At 38.4% G+C, this 21,400-nt stretch overlaps 2 protein-coding genes across 4 annotated transcripts in view; both read left to right on the forward strand.

Annotated features, from left to right (window-relative positions):
- Positions 1-21,400, forward strand: part of ugt2b5 (UDP glucuronosyltransferase 2 family, polypeptide B5) — a 43,887-nt gene that overhangs the window by 14,240 nt on the left and 8,247 nt on the right. The window lies entirely within an intron of this gene.
- On the forward strand, positions 11,978-20,123 carry LOC147843853 (UDP-glucuronosyltransferase 2C1-like). Of its 3 annotated transcripts, XR_015490763.1 has the most exons (7): positions 11,978-12,766; positions 13,144-13,292; positions 15,357-15,488; positions 15,656-15,743; positions 15,972-16,194; positions 16,281-17,797; positions 18,133-18,249. XR_015490763.1 is itself a non-coding variant. In XM_087253223.1 (6 exons), exons 1-6 carry the CDS (start codon positions 12,058-12,060, stop codon positions 16,561-16,563), a joined length of 1,584 nt encoding a protein of 527 aa, XP_087109349.1. In that variant the 5' UTR covers positions 11,978-12,057; the 3' UTR covers positions 16,564-20,123. The 3 variants fall into 3 exon arrangements, 1 of the variants encoding a protein (XP_087109349.1); XM_087253223.1 differs by having other exon boundaries at positions 16,281-20,123; XR_015490764.1 differs by lacking the exons at positions 11,978-12,766; positions 13,144-13,292 and adding an exon at positions 14,813-15,056.

Raw genomic sequence — 21,400 nt, forward strand, 5'->3', positions numbered from 1 at the left:
CTGTTCCACAAACTGAATGTTGAATGTTAGTCACAGTGTTGAATACTGAATGTTTGTCACAACCTGCAGGTTCTGTTCACTGAAGCACGCGCGCGCGTCTATCACAAGCCCCTTTTACACATACAGACCTTTCCGGAAAATTACCGGCAATTTTCCGGAAAGGTTGTATGTGTGAACGGGTCCTTTTTGAAAATACCGGTAAATTCGTTCTGGCTATTTTCCGGAAAGAGAAGTTGTAACATTACCGGTAATTTGCCGGAATGCTGCGCTGTGTGAATGCAGAAGGAAGATTTCCGGAATAAGCTCGTGCACGTCTAGAACGTGCTGACGTGAGACGTCTGCTTTAGCCAATCACAACAGTCAGACGCGTTTACGTCCGCGCGGTTTGTGAGAATAAAAGCCTTTGAATATTTTTCCAGACACATTTAGCTGCTAGAAATTAGTCAGATCACGTTTATATGTTCTTCTTAATGCCAACTGTGTAAATAATCATCGATGACATGCTTATGATAAGCTGTTGTTTGTTTACCTTCAAGCTTTGCGTGTGCCTGTAAAACAGCCTGTGAGCGCCTGCACACGCACATATTATGAACATCTCGACATGCGAAAGTGATCCTGCGAAAGTTGTTCACAATATTGATCATCCACAGAGTTTGTAATTTAGTCAAATGTTTACAAATACAAGCGCAGCCGTTTAAAGATCATTTGTGGTGAATGATGTCAGAATTTACCGGTATTTTGGAATGGATGTGTAAATGCTCTTTTCCGGAAAATTTCCGTAACGTCCTCGCCTGTGTGAACAGCGCTTTTTTGAATATACCGGTAAAGTCGTTCGGAAAATTTTCCAGATATTTACCGGTATCACTGTGTGAAAGGGGCTATAGTCCGCCCTCTGTAGTAACAGCTCACGGTCAGCTCACGTCATGTGTGATTTTGCAGCCGCCAATACATCATTATATGAAGACAGAATGATATTTTATGGTGAATTGTACCTTATAAATACAGTCTGTGACTCTTTCAACACCATTAGGAGGTATCCATGTCGCTGTGCAAAGTATATAAATCACTGTGAAGACTAAAACTTAGGCTATGTTTGTCCCAGTATGCGTGTCAAGAAGCGGACGAGTCTAAAGCAATGACTGTACAACCGAAATGTTGCCAGACGTCTGATTTTGAGAGGATGGGCCATCCTTTATTTCAACTCCACTCATCTTGGTCTGCTAACATTACTGCTGCTGCAATCTGAACTCACATGCTACAGCAGGTGGAACGTAGCTCACGTGCAAACAGCTCAACTGATAAGAGAAAACGGACGTCATATCGTAATCAAATCATCATAACGCCACGATGCATATTGTGACATTTTTGCATCGCAATAAATCGTACAACGATAAATCGTTACACCCCTAATTGTTAACTTTGTGTTTTATTTTTATCTGTAATGAAAGCAGTGTTATGCTTGGAATATGAATGTGATATGAGTGAAATCAAGAGGATTTGTGTGGCTGAAGCTCTTTAGAGTTCATTATACACTGCTCATCCACAGTGTTTGTATTATACAATACATTAACACTTCGCTGTTTGTGTACAGTTTATTGTAAATTACTCCTGTAGTTTGTTCAAAGCATCATAAGGCACAGGGAAAAAGATATCATTAAATTGTGACAACAGTAATCAATAAATGAATGTTAAGGCCCGATTTTATTGTATAGGCTTTGGTGGTCTCAAAGCATTGTTTCATAGACTGTGAAAAATGTGATCCCTCCTTAAAAACAAATGGGATAGAATTAGCTAATTGTGAAATTTGGTCTAATTTTAAGTCCTGTCAGTTTGTTGGAATTAAGCAGTATATAAAATCGAATTCAATACTTTGTTATTAATAACGTATTAGTGTTTATATTTCAGCAACCAATGTAAAATACTAATGTTGTACTGGATGCCTTTATTTAATACCCTAATTTAACAACGAAACCAGAATCTTCTCTTGGCTTTATTTCTTAGCTAGAGTTTTGTTTAGGACCTTATATTGCAAGGTTGTTCAAGTGTAAGATTCCAGAATAGCAGACCCTGAGAACTGTTATGGAATTTCATGAAACAAGACCATAAGAATTGATATGCAATACAACAATAGCCTTTGTGATCTAAGAAGATCAGAAAAGCAGCTGTTCAACTGCTCTATTCAAATCACTGTTGACAATGCAAACACAGGCTGCACTGAAAAAAAGTGTTGCATGCAAAACTGTTGCAAACAATTTATTTGTGTTGAATTTAAACAAACAAATTAAATTTAATAATGTTCAACTTAATTTGTTTGTTTAAATTCAGCCCAAATAAATTGTTTGCAACAGTTAACGTAAAAAATTTTTAGTAAATCCAAGGAATCATCTTTGAATCATTTTTTTCAGTGTGGAGGAACAGAGCTACACATCAGCAGGGGGTAATGCGAGAAAGTCACCCTTCTCCTTTCACCTCAAGCCCCCCTTCTTGACAATTATGTTACCTTCTGATCAGAGCACATTTCACATAAAATGTTCAAGGTTTTAATATGATGTATCTTACAGCACTATATTCATGTTTGGTATCATTTTACATGTCTCTGTGTGATTGGTAAAGTGGTCTTAATTTTACAGTAATATTTCACTGGTATATGTTGATTTGGTTTTTGACTTCTATAAGATCTTGATAAGATGCTCTCCCTCCTCAGAGATGGTTAACTCCTCAAATTCACTAGGCCAGGGTCTCTGTGACACTTCTATTGTCTTGAATTTATGGCTGTTTGTTTTGACTTGAGTATACAAGGTAAAGATGTGCTATAGGTCGGGGGGATCTAGTAAAAAGACACCCCATTGCAGCATCTCTGAGACTTATGCTGCAATGTACTTCTCTGGTCAGGTATGCATCTATAATTCTTTGATTAATGGATGCTGTATTGTTACAGTCTCATCTCTGAATTGACTTCCTGATGATTTATTATGTAATTGGCAGAATACAATTTTACCTGACAAATAAAATGTTAAGTTTTGATAAATTCTGGAGTTTTGCGAATTCATTGTATCCAGTAGATTACGAGGAGTCTTCGCTACCTTTATAGTATGGCATAAATTAGATTTTGATTGATAGGCGCATTTGATAACATGTAGACCTTTTAATCATCTAACCACTGAAAGTAGCGAGTTGCATGGGCTTGGCTAAAGGATCTATTCTTTTAGGACTAGGTGAGCCTTAGGCAACCAGCCTATTTGAATATTAGTTAATCCTGCATCCTCTGACTATTTTTAGGGTGTCGACATATTGTCCGTGAGAAAAAGCGCGGGGCGTGGAACTCTGAGCGATGTTGGTCCCAAATGATCATACAATTTAGAATATCTGACCCCAGAAAATATCAAAACTCTAAATTAAATCATAAATGATGAATGTGATCAGTTCTTACAATTAGAAATACAATCTAAATTTTGGGATCATTCAAATTGGAGTCAGATTGAATTCGGAGCTAAAAAACGAATATAAATAAATTCTAATAAATAATACAATTATTTTCAGAAGCACTAGAAAAGGCTTACATGCATTAAACCTTCGACCATGCTGTTAGTTTCGTCATTGGGCTAATAGATGGACTCCTCCACAAGGAATAAATTAGATTCGTACCTTACCACACAAGGTATCTTGATGGGTTCTGCAAATGAAGCCAATGTTCACTCCAGTGAAGAAAATTTATAAAATTCACTTTTAGTTATAAGTTAAGTCCAGTGAAAAAGAAGAATAAAACAATCACAATAAAATCACAATAACAAATCAAAAACATTTATCCTCCTTTGAGAATAAAGGGCCTGAGACATTCAGTATACAGAAGTCAGTTTAAGCGCGCTGCTGGTCTGTCCACACCAGCCTTTTATACAGTATTCAAGCCTTGAATACAGGCATGCCTTGACAAGCCAGGGGTCATCAAACTTGTTCCTGGAGGGCCGGTGTTATGCAGATTTTAGCTCCAACCCTAATCAAACACACCTGAACAAGCTAATCAAGGTCTTACAAGGTATACTTAAAACACCAAGGCAGGTGTGTTGAGGCAAGTTGGAGCTAAATCCTGCAGGGACGCCGGCCCTCCAGGACCGAGATTGGTGACCCCTGTTTTAAGCTATCAAAGTCTAATATACTTGAGGATATCTGTTAATACATAGAAATCTCTTTCAGTAAATACACAATTAGTGTCTGATATACTTGGGGATATCTAAAGTTTGATATATGTGAGTATATCTGTTAATACATAGAAGAAATCCCTTTGTGTTCACTCTCCAGGGCAGGGGTCACCAACCTTGTTCCTGGAGAGCTACATTGTTGCACATTTCAGTTGCAACCCTGACCAAACACACCTGTTTATAATTATCAAGTGCTGCTTTAGGTAGTATTAATTGGTTCAGGTGTGTTTGATCAGGGTTGGGACTGAATTCTGCAGGAAGGTAGCTCTCCAGGAACAGGGTTGGTGACCCCTGATCTAGGTGATACATTGAAATACAAACATAGCAAAGCATTTTTTGTATTACATCAGCCTTCGGGCAGTCTTCCAGGAGTCTTGTTCTCCAAGGTCATAGCTACTAGTTGGCAAAGAATATCTTTTTCTGAAGATAATGCTCCCAGGCTTCTTTCAGTCTCCGATTGTAATAGTTGGTCAGAAGTGTCATTTGGGCAATTTCTTCCTTTGTGGTCAGCAGAAAATTGACCCACTTCAGTACATCGTTCTTGTCCTCTTCGAACTCTCTGTGGAAGGTGCCTCTGTCGTCTTTTATGTTTCCTCTCATTGCTAATAGCTGTTTTTGTAAGCATAGGAATATTCGAAGATGTAAGTAAGTTTTTTTGTGTCTTTTAGAATTAGTCATTAAACCATCTGGACACTACAATGTACATATTATAACAGTAGCAGGGGCGGATCTAGAAAATGATTTATGTGTTGGCAAGAAAAGCATGTTTTTCAATAAGTGCTATACATGTACAGCTTTGACAACTTTGCTGTTTTGTTATAACTAGGGCCAGACGGAATCTGCAGACATTTTTTGCTATTTCTGCACAGAATTTTGGTAAAAAATCTGTGGATTTATGCGGAATGATTTTGGGAGTATCAGAACTATAACCTTCATATATAAAAATAAAAGCAATACCGTTTTAACTTGTATTTAATGTTTACAATGCAAATCTAATTACAGTAGATCCACATTATTTGGAAAACAAAGCAAGTCTCCCATATAATATATCGACTAAAAGACAGAAAATATTACTTTACAAACTATATTGTAAATAAATCAGATAAATATTTTCATATTAGTCAATAATATTACTGAAATTAATTTTAAAAACTGAATGAATATAAATTTATGCACATCTACAGCAGTAAATAAACAGAAATAAACAGTCTCCACTTCACTTCCTAATCTGCAATTGCCTCTCTGGATATACCACTAACTGTACTCAAAAAAAAAAAAAAAAAATGTACTAATGCTTTCCTTCTTAGACTTTACAGACCTGAAACTCGCCTATAGCACTTATTCATTGTTGCTCTTATAGTTGTGTAAATTGCTTCCTTGTCCTCATTTCTAAGTCGCTTTGGATAAAAGCGTCTGCTAAATGACTAAATGACTAAATGTAAATGTAAATGAATCAATGATGGGCTAAAAATCTGCAGAATTCTTTGCGCGCAGATTTCGTGTGGGCCTACTTATAACTAGTGAGTAACTACCTCAAGAAGCACTGAGAAATCCTTAGGTCTAGTCAATATTAATATTTGTATTGTCTTTTTAAAAATCCTAATACAACAATTCAGTTTATTTCATCTCATCAATGAACTACAGTATCATGCTTCAGTTGTGGAAAAGCATAAGGTTGTTTGCATGGCTATTGCCAGGGTTTGAAAATGATGAGATCTGGTGGAGAGATTGTTAATAATCGTGCTGCATTGATGACGACAAATAAAATTCATGTAGTTTTGTTTCATGCAGCAACACAATAATACTGTTTGGTGTTTTTATAAAAATTGTGTTTATGATGGATGAATGACAACCTGCACTGTGATTTACATAAATGTTAAATGAATATTTATTTTAAAGAGTTCACACTTAGCTGATGATGAATAAAGCGTATTTGGCATGCTGTCCCGGGAGAGAGCCCTGAGCTCGTAATATCCTCGAGCCCGGGGCTCCCTCCTGTTAGAAGGGCAAGAGGGCAGTTCGAGTTCAGGTAGGTCTCGAGAACTCCCCTGCTTGTCGCTGTGTGAGAAGGGCGAACTAAGGTTGTCTTGGGTGATAATTTGTTTTAGTCGATTGGCTATGGTTTGTTTTTGGAGGGTGGGAGGAAACTGGGGAACCCGGGGGAAACCAACATGAACACGGGGAGAACATGGAAACTCTGCACAGAAACGCCAACCGGCCTGATAGGAGGTTGGACCAACGGTGTTCAACCGTGTCCACCGGGCCACCGTGACGCCCTATCGGAAAAAAAGCGGAGGAAGTAGGGGTGGAAGGGGCGAAGCTTCAAGACGAAGAAAACTGGAGTGAAAAACTCTGGTTATTTATAGCCACAGCCATATCACCCTGCAGCCCAAGACCGGTTACTCACTAAAGCTAAGCAGGGCTGAGCCTGGTTAGTACCTGGATGGGAGACCACTAGGGAACACCGGGTTGCTGTTGGAAGTGTTGGTAGTGAGGCCAGCAGGGGGCGCTCAACCTGAGGTGTGTGTGAGTCCTAATGCCCCAGTAAAAAGTAAAGGGGACACTATACTGTCAGTGGGCGCCGTCTTTCGGATGAGACGTTAAACCGAGGTCCTGACTCTCTGTGGTCATTAAAAATCCCATGGCACTTCTCGTGAAAGAGCAGGGGTGTAACCCTGGTGTCCTGGCTAAAGTCCCTCTATCGGCCCATACGATCATGGCCTCCCAATCATCCCCTTCCACCGAATTGGCTCTATCACTGTCTCTCCTCTCCACCAATAGCTGGTGTGTGGTGAGCGCACTGGCGCCGTTGTCCTGTGGCTGCCGTCGCATCATCCAAGTGGATGCTGCACACTGGTGGTGGTGTTGAGAGACCCCCCTCATGTTTGTGAAGCGCTTTGGGTGTATGGCCATACACAATAAATGCACTATATAAATACACATTACATTACATTACATTACATTACATTACATAATGCTTCCGTAATCATCTAATAGGACAGATTACAGAGCTAATAAGGTGCCAGCTGTGTTAATCATAAGCACGTGATCCTCTCGTAATTAGGTTATAAATAACCACACAAAGTGTTATTCCAGTGTAAATGTAGCTATTTACACTTAATAAAATATCATACATTAAGCTGCATCCTGGTCTTTGTTTTAATTGCTGTTGTGATGATCTGTGGTATGAGTAATTATGCTGTGGCTTTGATGGCGTTTGACACAGTTTTATATAAATCAGGGATCACCAATCTCGGTCCTGGAGGGCCGGTGTCCCTGCAGGGTTTAGCTCCAACTTGTCTCAACACACCTGCCTGGATGTTTCAAGTATACCTAGCAAGAGCTTGATTAGCTTGTTCAGGTGTGTTTGATTAAGGTTGGAGCTAAAATCTGCAGGACACCGGTCCTCCAGGAACAAGTTTGTTGACCACTGATATAGATAATATGATGATAATCATTGTGTTTGTCTTGCCCAATAAGGTGATAGTCTAACAAGAATCAGTCCAAGGCACTCGAATAAAGTGAAAAATTTAAAAAGCCTTTATTCACATGGCTAAATCTCTAAAAACTAGCAGGTTTAATAAAGGCTTTTAAAATTTTTCACTTTATTTGAGTGCCTTGGACTGATTCTTGTTGCTGTTTTGATGAATCCCTTACCCAAAGAGCACCGACCAAACATTTGAACTTACCCCAGAGCGCTTTTTGTTTGTTTTTTCTGGATTAATATACAAGGTGATAGTCTCTTTACTGTGATAAATGTTTCGCTGTTTAGTAACCCTCAAGTGGTTTCAAACCTCTATAAGTTTTTTTTCACCTATATTTAAAAAAAAATGAATACGTATAACCCTTGTACTTTCATAGTAGTAAAAAAGACTTGCTATGGAAGTCATTGGTTACTTACAGGTTTCCAGCTTTCTTCATAAAATCTTCTTTTATTTAATCAGAGTCTCCTAAATGTTTGGAATGAGTGAAGGTGTGAAGTAAATGATGACAGAATCTTCATTTTTAGATGAATTAACCCTTTAAGTGTCATTGATAGTGTTGCCAAATATTACTATGACAAAAACAAACAAGCTAACCCCTTGGAAAATGTACAGAACAGGTTCAAATAGTGTATATTGCTAGCAAGTTAGGGGATAGCTAACTCCAAACTCCATTTTCCTACTTCCTTAAACAACAAATTACATTATTAATTTAGGGTAACACTTTACAATAACAGTACATGAATAATGATGTATTAATATGTACACTAAACATTACTTTATTATGAATTAATGATGAGTTTAGGTATGCACTAATTATGAATTAACTTTAAGTACAACATGAGTCACATGAGTTCATGTGTAAATAACGACTACCTTAATTACTTGTTAGTACATGTTGTTAATTAATGTATTAATTAACATTTAAGTTTAGGCTAAATGTAACCAACATGAACTCATGAGCTGTTAATGTATAGTTGTGTCATGACTTTACTTGGAGGGACACATCACTATTAACTCATCCTTAAAGGGTCACGAAACACCAAAACACATTTTTTGAGCTGTTGACAGTCGTATATGTGTCCCACACTGCTAAAAACACTATTAGGACACCTATATTTCACTAAAAAGTGTAAATTGGTTGTTTTTGCGTTATTTCAAGCAAATTCGTACTTCCGGTTTGAAACGAATTTTTGAAGCTGCGTCACGGCCATGACATAATAGCCTGTATTCCAGCGTGCAGACTGGACGTCTGTGCCAGAGTGAGTCTTATTACGTCTTACAGTGTGTTGCATTAATGCATGAGTAAGGCTTGGTTCAAACCAATCAGCGCGCTGTATTGTGCAACTTTATTAATATTCATTACTGTCATAGTGTTTAGATGACAGAGACGCCACGTTGTGTTGGCAAAACAAGCGTGAAGTGTTGCTTTTATTGTTTGCTGCAGTTAAGTTTTGTTTTTATTTTCTCTCTTTGAGAGCTCATCTGGAGTCACGTGTGGATTAACAGTGTACGCGACGCTCGACAACAATAACTTACGTGTCTAAGGAGGAACATTGTTTACCTGAGAGCTGTTCTCATCTGCAAACGCTGAGATCCAGTTTGTAGTCTCCTCTAAATAAAGACGCGGCTCTAGTTGCTGGTGATTGTCCTGTCTCTACAGATTTGGTAAGTGAGCGACCAGCGCTCTTTGTTTATTCAGTTCGTATTTTATTCGTATCAAACAAACTATTGCACCGAGTGTAAACAAGTTAGCACTAACAGTTACAACCAAACTATAACCTCGTGTTGGATTTTGTGACCGGAATAACACACGCGGCTTTCTGACGCTACCTGCCGTGTGCATCTAAGTTTACGGGAAATGCTGAGTTTTTTTTTCTCTCATTCGCCGTGCGGTATCAAACATTGCATGAAAAATACACGCTTAGAGCAGCGCCTCGAATCAAATATCACGTTTGTCGGGAGGGACATTATTGAATTCCCTGAATGAAAGAGCCAAACTGCAGTTAAAGTCCACCATTTAATAATTTGGCAAATAATTCGACTACAGATGTCCATGTAAACACAGTCACATTGTCCGCTGTGGGTGTGTGTGTTTTGACTCTGAAATTCAGCGCGCCCAAATAGACACTCCCATACCAAGCCGCTTTTCTTCCTCCGACACTCCCCCCTAAACAGAGCTGGACACGCCCACTTTTCTGACTTTTTCCAAAGTAGAGGTGTGAAAACACCCTGCTGAAACGAGGGGGTTTCATGGCCCTTTAACTACTTATGAACTCCTCTTCATGTTGATGTTGACAGAACACTTCTCTATTGTTATTCAGTGTAAACTCACTAGTTGGACGTGCATAAGGAGTTTATGAGTAGTTAAGAATTGGTTAATGATGATGTGACCCTCCAAGTAAAGTCTCAACATTATTATACATTAACATATCATGAGTTCATCATGGTTAAATTAAGCATAAACTAATGTGGTAATTAATACATTAATTAACAAACAACCATGAACTAACAAGTAATTAAGGTAGTCGTTATTTACACATGAACTCATGTGACTCATGTTGTAGTTAAATTTAATTCATAATTAGTGCATACCTTAACTCATCATTAATTCATAATAAAGTAATGTTTAGTTTACATATTAATACATCATTATTCATGTACTGTTATGGTAAAGTGTTACCTAATTTAGTATTAATCAGTATTAGTACTATTTTTAAAAGTCCAATGACACAATGTTTATAATGACTATATATGGCAACATTCCCAGTGATGGGTTGCAGCTGGAAGAGCATCCGCTGCATAAAACATATGCTGGATAACTTGGCAGTTCATTCCACTGTGGCGATCCTAGATTAATAAAGGGACTAAGCTGAAAAGAAAATGAATGAATGAATATATGGTAACATGGAGACTGCGGCTGCATGACTGACTAAAAGCAGTTCATGAATCGTTCTTTGCACTATGTATTTTGTGTCCTTAAAGTGATGCGAGAAAACTGATTTATATTTTAATATACTTGGTTTCCAGTACTGCCAATGCTTTTTCTCAGGGTGTCAAATGCCACCCTAGTTTATCCATGCCTTAATATCAGATATAGGCCAAATTATAGTGATAGCGCCCCGCCCCCATGCTTTTACAGTTGTCCACCTCCAGAAAAGGAAAACAAATGTACCATAAAAGAGCCCATAATCTTCAATATTTGCTTTACACAAGATCTAAAGCCATAAAAAAAAAGGTTGCGCAAGAAAAAGGATCAAATGTAAGTGATTACTCACAGAAACTGCTATATGTTCTTCTAATCTCAAGACTATTTATGCCTGGAAAAAACAACAACAATTACACTGAAAATTTTGGTGAGATAAAGAGCGAATTCTAGTCCAACAGACAGGGTAAAATTTATTTCTGCATATTTATTTGCCAACATTGTTAACACTTTGGCCAAAAAAAAAAAATAATAACATTAAGGAAATTATTTGCATGTGCTAAAAGAAAATGCAATATTTTATATTTACATTTCACATGTATATTCAAAGTGTGAAATCAACATGAACAATGTTGCTAATGCCTCCTCTAACCTGGAGATGGCAAGCCTCCTTTTTCAGTTTAACATGATGACCTCAATGCAGGTCCAATGAAGCCAACCAGAAAATATCATTTGCAAATTCTGTGCCCCAAAATCAAACCCAGAGTCCAACGTGTTCAGGAACACGTCCGACTTTTTGCCCTTTTTGCTCTAGTAATACAGAGATCAGACAACCCTTAACAAAGTGCCTCCAACTCCATACTTACAGAGCACCCACCACAGAATACCACAAGGGACACAATCAAATACCTTCTCCAAGTATACATGTGAACTAGTCTGACAAACTCCTATGAACCCTCAAGCACAGTAGAGAGACTACAGAGCTGATCCAGTGTTTCACAGCCTAAACAAAAATCTGCAATGTTTCTCCTAAATCCAACGTGCGACTATTAGCTGGATTCTCCTCTCTAGGACACTGGCATAGGCTTTTCAAGGAAGGCTGAGGAGTGTGATCCCCTTATAGTTGGACTACACCATCTGGTCCCCCTTCTTAAAAATGTGACATCAACCTTTTATATTAGTTTGCTTTACATGTTTAAAACTATTGCATAAAACTGGGTTAAAGTTTTCACTGTACACATGTTTTTACCCCCCAGAAGGGATTATAGGTCTATGAGTATGAACTTTCATTACCTTTCCCTTTGGCCTCCAACCTTTTACCTTAAAACTTTATTGATTTATGCCATGCGCCATGACTTGTTGAAATCCACAGTATATATTAGCTTAAAAATTAAACCAGGCAGTACATGTTCAAGAAGAACACTGATAATCTCATACTCTGTCATTCGCAAGCATGAGACTCGTGGTCTGTTTTCTTTCTCTGCTCACTGTGTTTAGCGCTGGACAATGTGGGAATATATTAGTCTGGTATACTGAGGGCAGCCACTGGATTAATCTAAAGATTGTGTTGGACACTTTATTGGACAGGGGACACAATGTTACAGTGCTGGTTCCTGATGGCGCTCTGTTTATGAAAGCCAAAGAATCGGATCGCTTCTCCTACCAGCACTTCAGTGTGTCCAAATCTGCACAGGACATGCAAGATTTCTTAGATGAAGTTCTGCATTTCTCAGTGTTTGAGTTGGAGAATTCAAACCTGCTTGAGATTCAAATGAAATTCTTTGAGCTTGGTTCCAGACATCAAGATATGAGTTTATCCTACTGTGACGGCATTCTGAAATCTCCAGAGTTGATGGACAAATTGAAGAAAGGAAAGTTTGACGTTGTCCTGTCAGATCCAATGTACCCATGTAGTGATATTGTGGCTGAAGAGCTGAATGTTCCCTTGGTTTACACGTTCAGATTCTCCGTTGCTCATGCAGCAGAGCGCATGTGTGGTCAGATACCAGCTCCACCATCATATGTTCCTGGAGCCATGAGTAAACTCACAGACAAGATGAGCTTTACTGAGCGAATATTTAATATGCTCTTCTACCTTTCTCTAGACACCTTTTCTAAACAAATGTGGAAAAAATTTGACAACTATTACACAGAATATTTTGGTGAGTAACGTGAAGCTTCCAAATAAAAATAAACTGACCTGTCTAAAAAATAGCATGCGCAGAATGTAAGATATATATTTAAAGTTACAAGATAAAAGGGTTTTGGGTATGTTCTATTAGCTAAACAAACACAATTAGTACAACCAAATCATCATCTGAAAGCAGAATAGATAAGCTATGGTTTGGTATAATATGATATGGTATAGTTTGTTTGGACAGAGTATTATGTGGTCGAGATACAATTATTTGAAAATCTAAAAACTGAGGATTTAGAAAAAATCTAAATATTGAGTAAGTTAGCAAAATGAAAGACCTTAGCAATGCATATTATTAAGGGAATTTGTTTTTTACATACTATCAAACACACTTCATTTCAGGACGGTCCACTTCCTATTGTGAGATGATGGGTAGAGCTGATATCTGGTTAATCAGAACCTACTGGGATTTTGAGTTTCCACGGCCATTCGTGCCCAACTTCAAATATATCGGAGGGCTTCACTGCACCCCTGCCAAGCCTTTACCCAAGGTGTGTGTGTTTTTAACATTCAGCTTCCTTTGTTGGTACAAAGCAAGCCTACAAGTACAAGAAAAGTTCATTATTTGACTGAAAGTAATGTTCGGTGAGCGAGTCACATGATATTATTGTGATAGTCTGACTGAATTATGTTCATTTAACTCAGTATTTCTTATCCACTTTATTGAAAAACAACAACTCATAAGAGTCATTTCTTCTTGAATCGTATGCTGTTTGGGTTCAATAAAAAATACATCTTCTTGCCATTATTACTTTTACTTTGCTATTTCATTAACCATCTTTATTTTACCAGAAAACTGCAATATATTCTTCAACCCCAATTCAGAAAAGGTTGGGATAGTATGGAAAATGCAAATAAAAAGGAAAGTAGTGATTTTTAAATTTACTTTGACTTATACAACAAACATTATTTAATGTGTTCTTTATGATTTTATCATTTCAAAATAAACACCTATTCCAATTTTGGTTTTTGCAACACATTTCAAAAAAGGTACAGGAGCAACTTAGGGTGAGTAATCAGATAAACTGGATAAATAATGATGTGATTTGAAACAAGTGATGTCAACAGGTGATTATAATTATGATTTGGTCCAAAAGCAGCATCCAAGAAAGGTCTAGTCCTTTAGAAGCAGAGATGGGCAGAAGATCGCCAGTTTGCCAACCAATATGTGAGAAAATTATTGAAATGTATAAAAACAAAGTTCCTCAAAGAAAGAAAGGAAAACATTTGGATATTTCATATTTAACAGTGCATATCATAATCTAGAGCAGGGGTCACCAACCCTGTTCCTGGAGAGCTACATTGTTGCACATTTCAGTTGCAACCCTGGCCAAACACACCTGTTTGTAATTATCAAGTGCTGCTTTAGGTAGTATTAATTGGTTCAGGTGTGTTTGATCAGGGTTGGGACTGAATTCTGCAGGAAGGTAGCTCTCCAGGAACAGGGTTGGTGACCCCTGATCTAGAGATTCAAGGAATCTGGTGGAATTGCAGTACATAAAGGACAAGGGCACAAGCCTGAGCTGAACAACTGTGATCTCCTATCCCTTAGGTGGCACTGCATCAAGAATCGTCATTCATCTATAAGCGATATCACCACACGCCAAAAGAAAGCCCTATGTTAACAGTGTCCAGAAGTGCCATCGACTTCTCAAGGGGCTCAGAGGCATCTGGGATGGACCATCACAAAATGGAAATGTGTACTGTGGTCAGATGAATCAGTCAGTGTTTCATGTATTTTTTGGGAGAAATAGATGCCGTGACCAAAGAAGAAAACGATCATCCAGACTGTCACCAGTAACAAGTTCAAAAGCCAGGGCCAGTCATGGTATGGGCTTAAGTCAATGCCCTTGGCAAAGGTAACTTGCACTTCTGTGATGGCACCACTAATGCTGAAAAGCACATAGAGATTTTGGAGCACAACATGCTGCCTTCTTTTCCAGGGACGCCCATGTATATTTTAACAAGACAACGAAAAACCACATTCTGTACACATTACAAAGTCCTGGCTGCAGAGGAAGAGATACAGGTACTTGACTGGCCTGCCTGTTGTCCTGACCTGTCTCCAATAGAGAATGTGTGCCGCATTTTGAAGCGCAAATGCAACAGTGAATACCCCGTACTGTAGCTCACCTTAAGACTTGTTTGCAGAATGAATGGGACAAAATGACACCTGAAACACTTCATCACTTAGTGTCTTTAGTCCCTAAACGTATTTTAAGAGTTGTGAAAAGGAGTAGCAACATCATGAAGTGGTAAGTGCTTTAATGTTCCAAATTGTTTTCGAAATGTGTTGCAATAACCAAAATTTGAATATGTGTTTATTTTGAAATGAATAAATAAATAAATCATAAGGAACAAGTTAAAAAGTTATGTTGTATTGTCTGCAATTAAATAAAAGTCAAAGTAAATTTAGAAATCACTTCTTTCTTTTTTATTTGTCCCAACTTTTTCTGATTTGGGGATGTACATGTCCCAGCATATTACAAACTGTTCATAAAACATGTGGAATTACTTTAAACACCTTTAGTTTAAGTGTTTTTGTTGTTGTGCAGGACATGGAAGAGTTTGTGCAGAGCTCAGGGGATGATGGGATCGTGGTCTTCACACTGGGGTCTATGATAGACAAAGTGCCCAAAGAGATGAGCAATAGAATCGCCTCTGCACTGGCACAGATACCACAGAAGGTAACAGTACAGCCTTTGCTTGCAAGTATCATCATAGATTAAACACTTCTTCTAAATAAATGGACTGAAATGAAAAAAGTCATGTTAAATCTTTACATGTGTTTGTCTATAGTCTCTTATTCATTGCTATGATCAGTTGAGAGTGTGTTTGTGTAACTGTGTTGCAGGTCTTGTGGCGATACGGTGGAGAGAAACCAGATACTCTTGGTGAAAACACTAGAATCTATAAGTGGATGCCTCAGAATGATTTACTGGGTTTGTATTAACATTTGTGACTGGGTGAAGTAGACTAAGTAGAATCTAATCATGCATCACAGACAGACTAACCTCAATACACTCTATATTTTTACTCTAATTGCTCTACATTATTTGGCAAGTAATGGTTCTTTTACTTGATTATGATTTTTTGGTCATTTCACCACTGTTTGTTGATCTACTTTGTAATTTACTTTAATGACAAATTGATCTGTTTTTCTCAATCAGGCCACCCCAAAACCAGAGCGTTCATCACTCACGGGGGCACTAATGGCATATATGAGGCCATATATCATGGTGTCCCGATGGTCGGCATCCCCTTGTTTGGTGACCAGCCTGATAATATGGTTCATATGACCACCAGAGGTGCTGCTGTTGTAGTAGACAGCATTAAGAGCATGCAGCCACAAGAACTGGTGGACAAACTCAATACAGTCATTAATGACCCTTCGTAAGTCACTCATATGATCTGATTTACTCTGTTATCAGTGCATAACACTGCAGATCTCTGGACTAAGATGCTCTGTTTCTCCGCAGGTATAAAGAGAATGCAATGCGTTTGTCCAGGATTCATCACGACAGACCAATGAAGCCTTTAGATGAGTCTGTGTTCTGGATTGAGTTCGTCATGCGCAATAAAGGTGCAAAACACCTGCGTGTGGAGGCCCACAACCTGACCTGGTATCAGTACCACTGTCTGGATGTGTTCGCTTTTCTTACCACTGTCCTGACTCTAGTCCTCTACATCTGCTTTAAAATGGCCAAATTCTTCATCATGCGCTGCTGCTTTAGATCAAAGAGGAAAAGCAAAAAAGAGTGATTTGGACTGAGAGAAATATCCACCGGTACAGTTCATACTTGCATATACAGTATACAGTAGTTCACTCTCAGAAATAAAGGCACAAAATCTGTCACTGGGGTGGTACCTTTACAGAAGTTACATATTTGTATCTAAAGGGTTTATTATGGTGCTTAAAGTTTTTTAAAAGTTCTTTTATATTTTAGGTACTAATATGTAAACTTTAGGTTCTAATATGCACTTTTAAAGGAACACTTTTTTTTGGGGAAATAGGCTTGTTTGCAACTCCTTCAGACTTAAAGTGCCCCTATTATGGGTTTTTGAATATTACCTTATATGCAGTCTGTAACACAGCTCTAAGTTAATGAAAACATCCAGCTGAGATTTAAATCTTAAAGTGCAACTTGTTTAAAACTATTGATTTTTTTTTAAATAATCAACTCAGAGTCATTTAAATGATTTGTCATTTATCCGAATATTTTGCCTGTTTGTATTGACATTGACACAAAACAATTCTGAATATGAAGTGCCAGATCGAGTAAAACATGAATGCGCCTTTCCCTTCAAACACTAGCCGAGTGCGGGTGTGTGTGGGATTGATCATGACTAGGGATGAGTGAACATTAATGAGTGAACATTCATTCATTCATTAGTTTTCTTTTCGGCCTAGTCCCTTTATTAATCTGGGGTCACCACAGTGGAATGAACCACCAACTTATCCAGCATATGTTTTACCCAGCGAATGCCCTTCCAGCTGCAACCCATCATCCAACATCCATACACACCCATTCACACGCATTCACTACGTCCAATATAGCTTACCTAATTCACCTATAGCGCATGTCTTTGGACTTGTTGGGGAAACCGGAGCACCCGGAGGAAATCCTTGCAAACACGAGGAGAACAAGCAAACTCCACAAAGAAATGCCAACTGACCAAGCCGAGGCTCGAACCAGCGACCTTCTTGCTGTGAGTCGATTGTGCTACCCATTACACCACCATGCTGCCCTATGAGTGAACATTGGGATGATTAATATAATAACCTACCCTGCAAAGTGGGATTCGCCAGCTAGTTGTTAAAGGAAGGATCAGCAAAGACGATTTGATGACAATATGTATAGTACTTTTACAGACCTTGACAGGAACTTTTGTCTGTACACAATACTTTTTGGTGTAACAGTTCACATTGAGATTTGTTTTATGTTGGATGAATGGCAACCATACATAACCCTGCTGAAAAATCCAGCTTAAACCAGCCTAGGCTGGTCGGCTGGTTTTAGCTGGTTGACCAGCCTGGTTTTAGAGGGGTTTTGGCCATTTCCAGGCTGATTTCCAGCCATTTCCAGTCTGGTCTTAGATGGTCAGGCTGTAAATGACCAGCTAAAATCAACCAAAACCAGCTTGACCAGCTGGTTTAAGCTGGACATAGCTGGTTTTGGCTGGGCTCCCAGCTTGGTCAAGCTGGTTTTAGCTGTTCATCTTCCAGCCTGACTAGCTAAGACCAGACTGCAAATAGCTGGAAGCCAGCCTGAAAATGGCCAAAACCCCTCTAAAACCAGCCTGGTCAACCAGCTTAAACCAGCCAACCAGCCTATGCTGGTTTAAGCTGTTTTTTTTTTCAGCAGAGAAATGTTTAAAGGATGTTCATGAATGATATTCCACTGTAAATGTATCTATCTAAACTTAAAGAAACAAGTAGTCTACATCATCCTGGTCTGTGATTTAGTTGCTGTTGTTATGTTCTGTTGTATAGAGTGGAGGAACTATGACATCACCTTGTAGGCTAAATGGCTGCTAGCATAAAACTGGTTCCCTCAATAAAATCCGTGAAGGGTTTTCCCATAGGCTTTTTAAAGATTGCAAATAATGAGCTCTGTGCTGAAACACTGTTCATTACACTTACACGTTTTGTCCAGTCCTCACACGAAAATACAACTTTGAGCACTTTAAGATCTTAAATGCAAACGCAAGAACTGAAAAGCTAACATTAGGCTATAAACGGACTACAGCGCCTTCAGGACACTCGCCTGTGACGTCAGCACCCCCCTGCTACAGACAACTTTTTAAGCTGATTTTTAAAAATAAGGTTAATGACAAAGAGTTAATCTCTCGGTTTATTATAAACAAATAAATACGCAAAAATAAACATAGATACGTGCCTTTTGGATGGTTTCTACCTGAGAAATACATCTGTTTTGCTTTACGGTTGTTGTAAAAGTTTTAAAACTGTATAAATGTGCCTATATAGTATTGTCATAAGACATATTTAAATAACTGTATCGTTCGCGTGCACATAGCCTGCTTAACTTACTAATAGATGACAGAAATGAGGCATGAGGGACAAGTGAATCAAATGCCTGCAAATTCCATCATGGATAGAGAACAACATTCAATATTCTTTGTGTGTCACGAATTACAGCGAAAAGCAGCCCATACAGTCACATCTGCTATACATTTTAAGGAGGAGTGTACATAGTGCAGGTATGACAGTAAATGTGTTCAGATGAAGAAAAAAAAAATGTCGAAAAATCATTTGTTCATGTTAAAATGACAGTTAATATGTATTTTTTACACATTTATTCACATGTTTGCATTACTGAGAGCAGGAAAGAGACAGGCTGCACTAGTAAGCAGTATCTTCATAATATCGTTTCATTAAAATAAATGATCAACAAATTAATCTGTCTTGCCAGTCTTTACAAGTGAAGGCATTATTTAATACTTAAATCACAGACAGATCAGCTGGATGACGTATAATGTCTCCGACTCCCCCTGTAGTCCCATTTAGTAAATTGATAGCAACCATCTTTTTAAAGAAGCATAACCGATTTAAAAAATCAAGTGTAATGTAACTGATGTGTTTTATGTCGTAGAGTAACACGTGAAAGTATCTTGAGTTTGTGTAAACCATGGACCTTATTTAAGCGATTTTACTGAAATCCCATTGAAAAAACCCATTTACTTTGGGACAAGGGAACCGAAACTGCTATATGTATAATGCTGACTCGCTTCCGGGTTTTGGCATACAAATTGACCTCATAGTTCCTCCACTCTATAAAGGCAAATATGCTGCTGCTTTGATGGCATTTGACAATGTTTAGACAATATGATGATAATCATTGTGTTTTTCTTACATAATAAGGTGATAGTCTATTCACTGTATTAAATGTCTCACTGTTTAATAACCCTCAAGTAGTTTCAAACCTCACCCACAATATTTTTTTTCTTCTATATTTAAAAAAGCGGAATACTCATAACCCTTGACTTCCGTAGTAGTAAAAACATGCTATTAAAGTCAATGGTTACAGGTTTCCGGCTTTCTTCATAAAATCTTCTTTTGTGTTAATCAGAAGAATCTCATGAATGTTTGGAATGAGTAAAGGTGTAAAGTAAATGATGACAGAATATTAAGTTTTGGGTGAATTAACCCTTTAAGTGTCATTGATAGTGTTGCCAAATATTACTATGACAAAAACAAACAAGCTAAGCCCTTGGAAAATGTACAGAACAGGTTTAAATAGTGTACAGGGTGAGCCATTTATGTCGATACACCTTAATAAAATAGAAATGGTTGGTGATATTAACGTCCTGTTTGTGGCACATTAGTATTTGTGAGGGGGCAAACTTTTCAAGATGGGTGGTGACCATGGTGGCTATTTTGAAGTCGGCCATCTTGGATCCAACTTTTGTTTTTTCAATAGGAAGAGGATCATTTGACACATCAAACTTATTGGGAATTTCACAAGAAAAGCAATGGTGTGCTTGGTTTTAACGTAACTTTATTCTTTCATGAGTTATTTACAAGTTTCTGACCACTTATAAAATGTGTTCAATGTGCTGCCCATTGTGTTGGATTGTCAATGCAACTCTCTTCTCCCACTCTTCACACACTGATAGCAACACCACAGGAGAAATGCCAGCACAGGCTTCCAGTATCTGTAGGCCCTGTTTACACTAGTGCGTTTTCGTTTTAAAACAGTGTTTTAGATAAAAAAAAACTATTCGCATCCACACCAGCGTTTTACCTAGCGTTTCTGAACATATCTCCGTCCACACTGCGCCACCAAAAACGTATATCACGTGACCATTCGCACACACTGGGCATGCACGTTCTAGTATAAACAGGAAGCATGTGTCTCGCTCGGCATTTTGTTATTGTTAGTCAACAAACACTGGTTGAACAATGAACGCGGTGGCAAAGAAAGCAAGAGAGGTAATTTTGTAGACAGACGCGAGCGATTAGCGAGAGCTCGAACAATAGCTTGCCTGTTGCGAATATATGCAGCAGCTGTGGTAAAAAACGCAGAGTGTAACTGCACAATGACGCCTAAAACGGACAATAGTGCAAAAAACGCTCCCATTTCTGTGTCCGTGTTCTTGTTTATAGTGAAGGCTGGTCTGCTGTCTTCCGGTAGCGTTAAAGCCATGTGTTATAGTCATGTGATCTCTTTTGCTCTCTCTCTCTCTCTCTCGCTCACTTTCTCTCTCTCTTCTTCTATTCCTACAGTGGTCCCTATTGGCTCATGCTGCCCAGCTGTTTTCTGTGTCCCCCTCTGACGTCATCACACAGTCTCCAATCCAGCTGCTGCCACCGTGGCATAACTGTGGTGACAGGACGCTTCTCGCGAGGCCCGGGACACTTAAATTTCTGTGTTGTGTTGTGTGTCAGGGATTCATTGCAATTCATTCAGTATGTGTTACGGTTTGGTATATGTCCGCTTTTATTTATCTATTCTCCATTTGTCCACCATCAGTGTTACGCACATCTGAGTTTAGAGATTGGGACATGTAAGAATGTCGCGCGACATACATTGTGCACACGTAGACTTTGAAAAGAGATTTCACCAAACACTGGAGT

The sequence above is a fragment of the Danio rerio genome, chromosome 5 (assembly GCF_052040795.2).
Source record: "Danio rerio strain M-AB ecotype USA chromosome 5, GRCz13ab, whole genome shotgun sequence".
NCBI classification, from domain to species: domain Eukaryota; kingdom Metazoa; phylum Chordata; class Actinopteri; order Cypriniformes; family Danionidae; genus Danio; species Danio rerio.

Coding starts and splice junctions, on each gene's coding strand:
- LOC147843853 (XM_087253223.1), top strand. CDS start 12,058: ATGAGACTCGTGGTCTGTTTTCTTTCTCTGCTCACTGTGTTTAGCGCT. Junction 15,489..15,655: donor TGGCACAGATACCACAGAAG/GTAACAGTACAG, acceptor ACTGTGTTGCAG/GTCTTGTGGCGATACGGTGG. Junction 16,195..16,280: donor ACAGTCATTAATGACCCTTC/GTAAGTCACTCA, acceptor GTTTCTCCGCAG/GTATAAAGAGAATGCAATGC.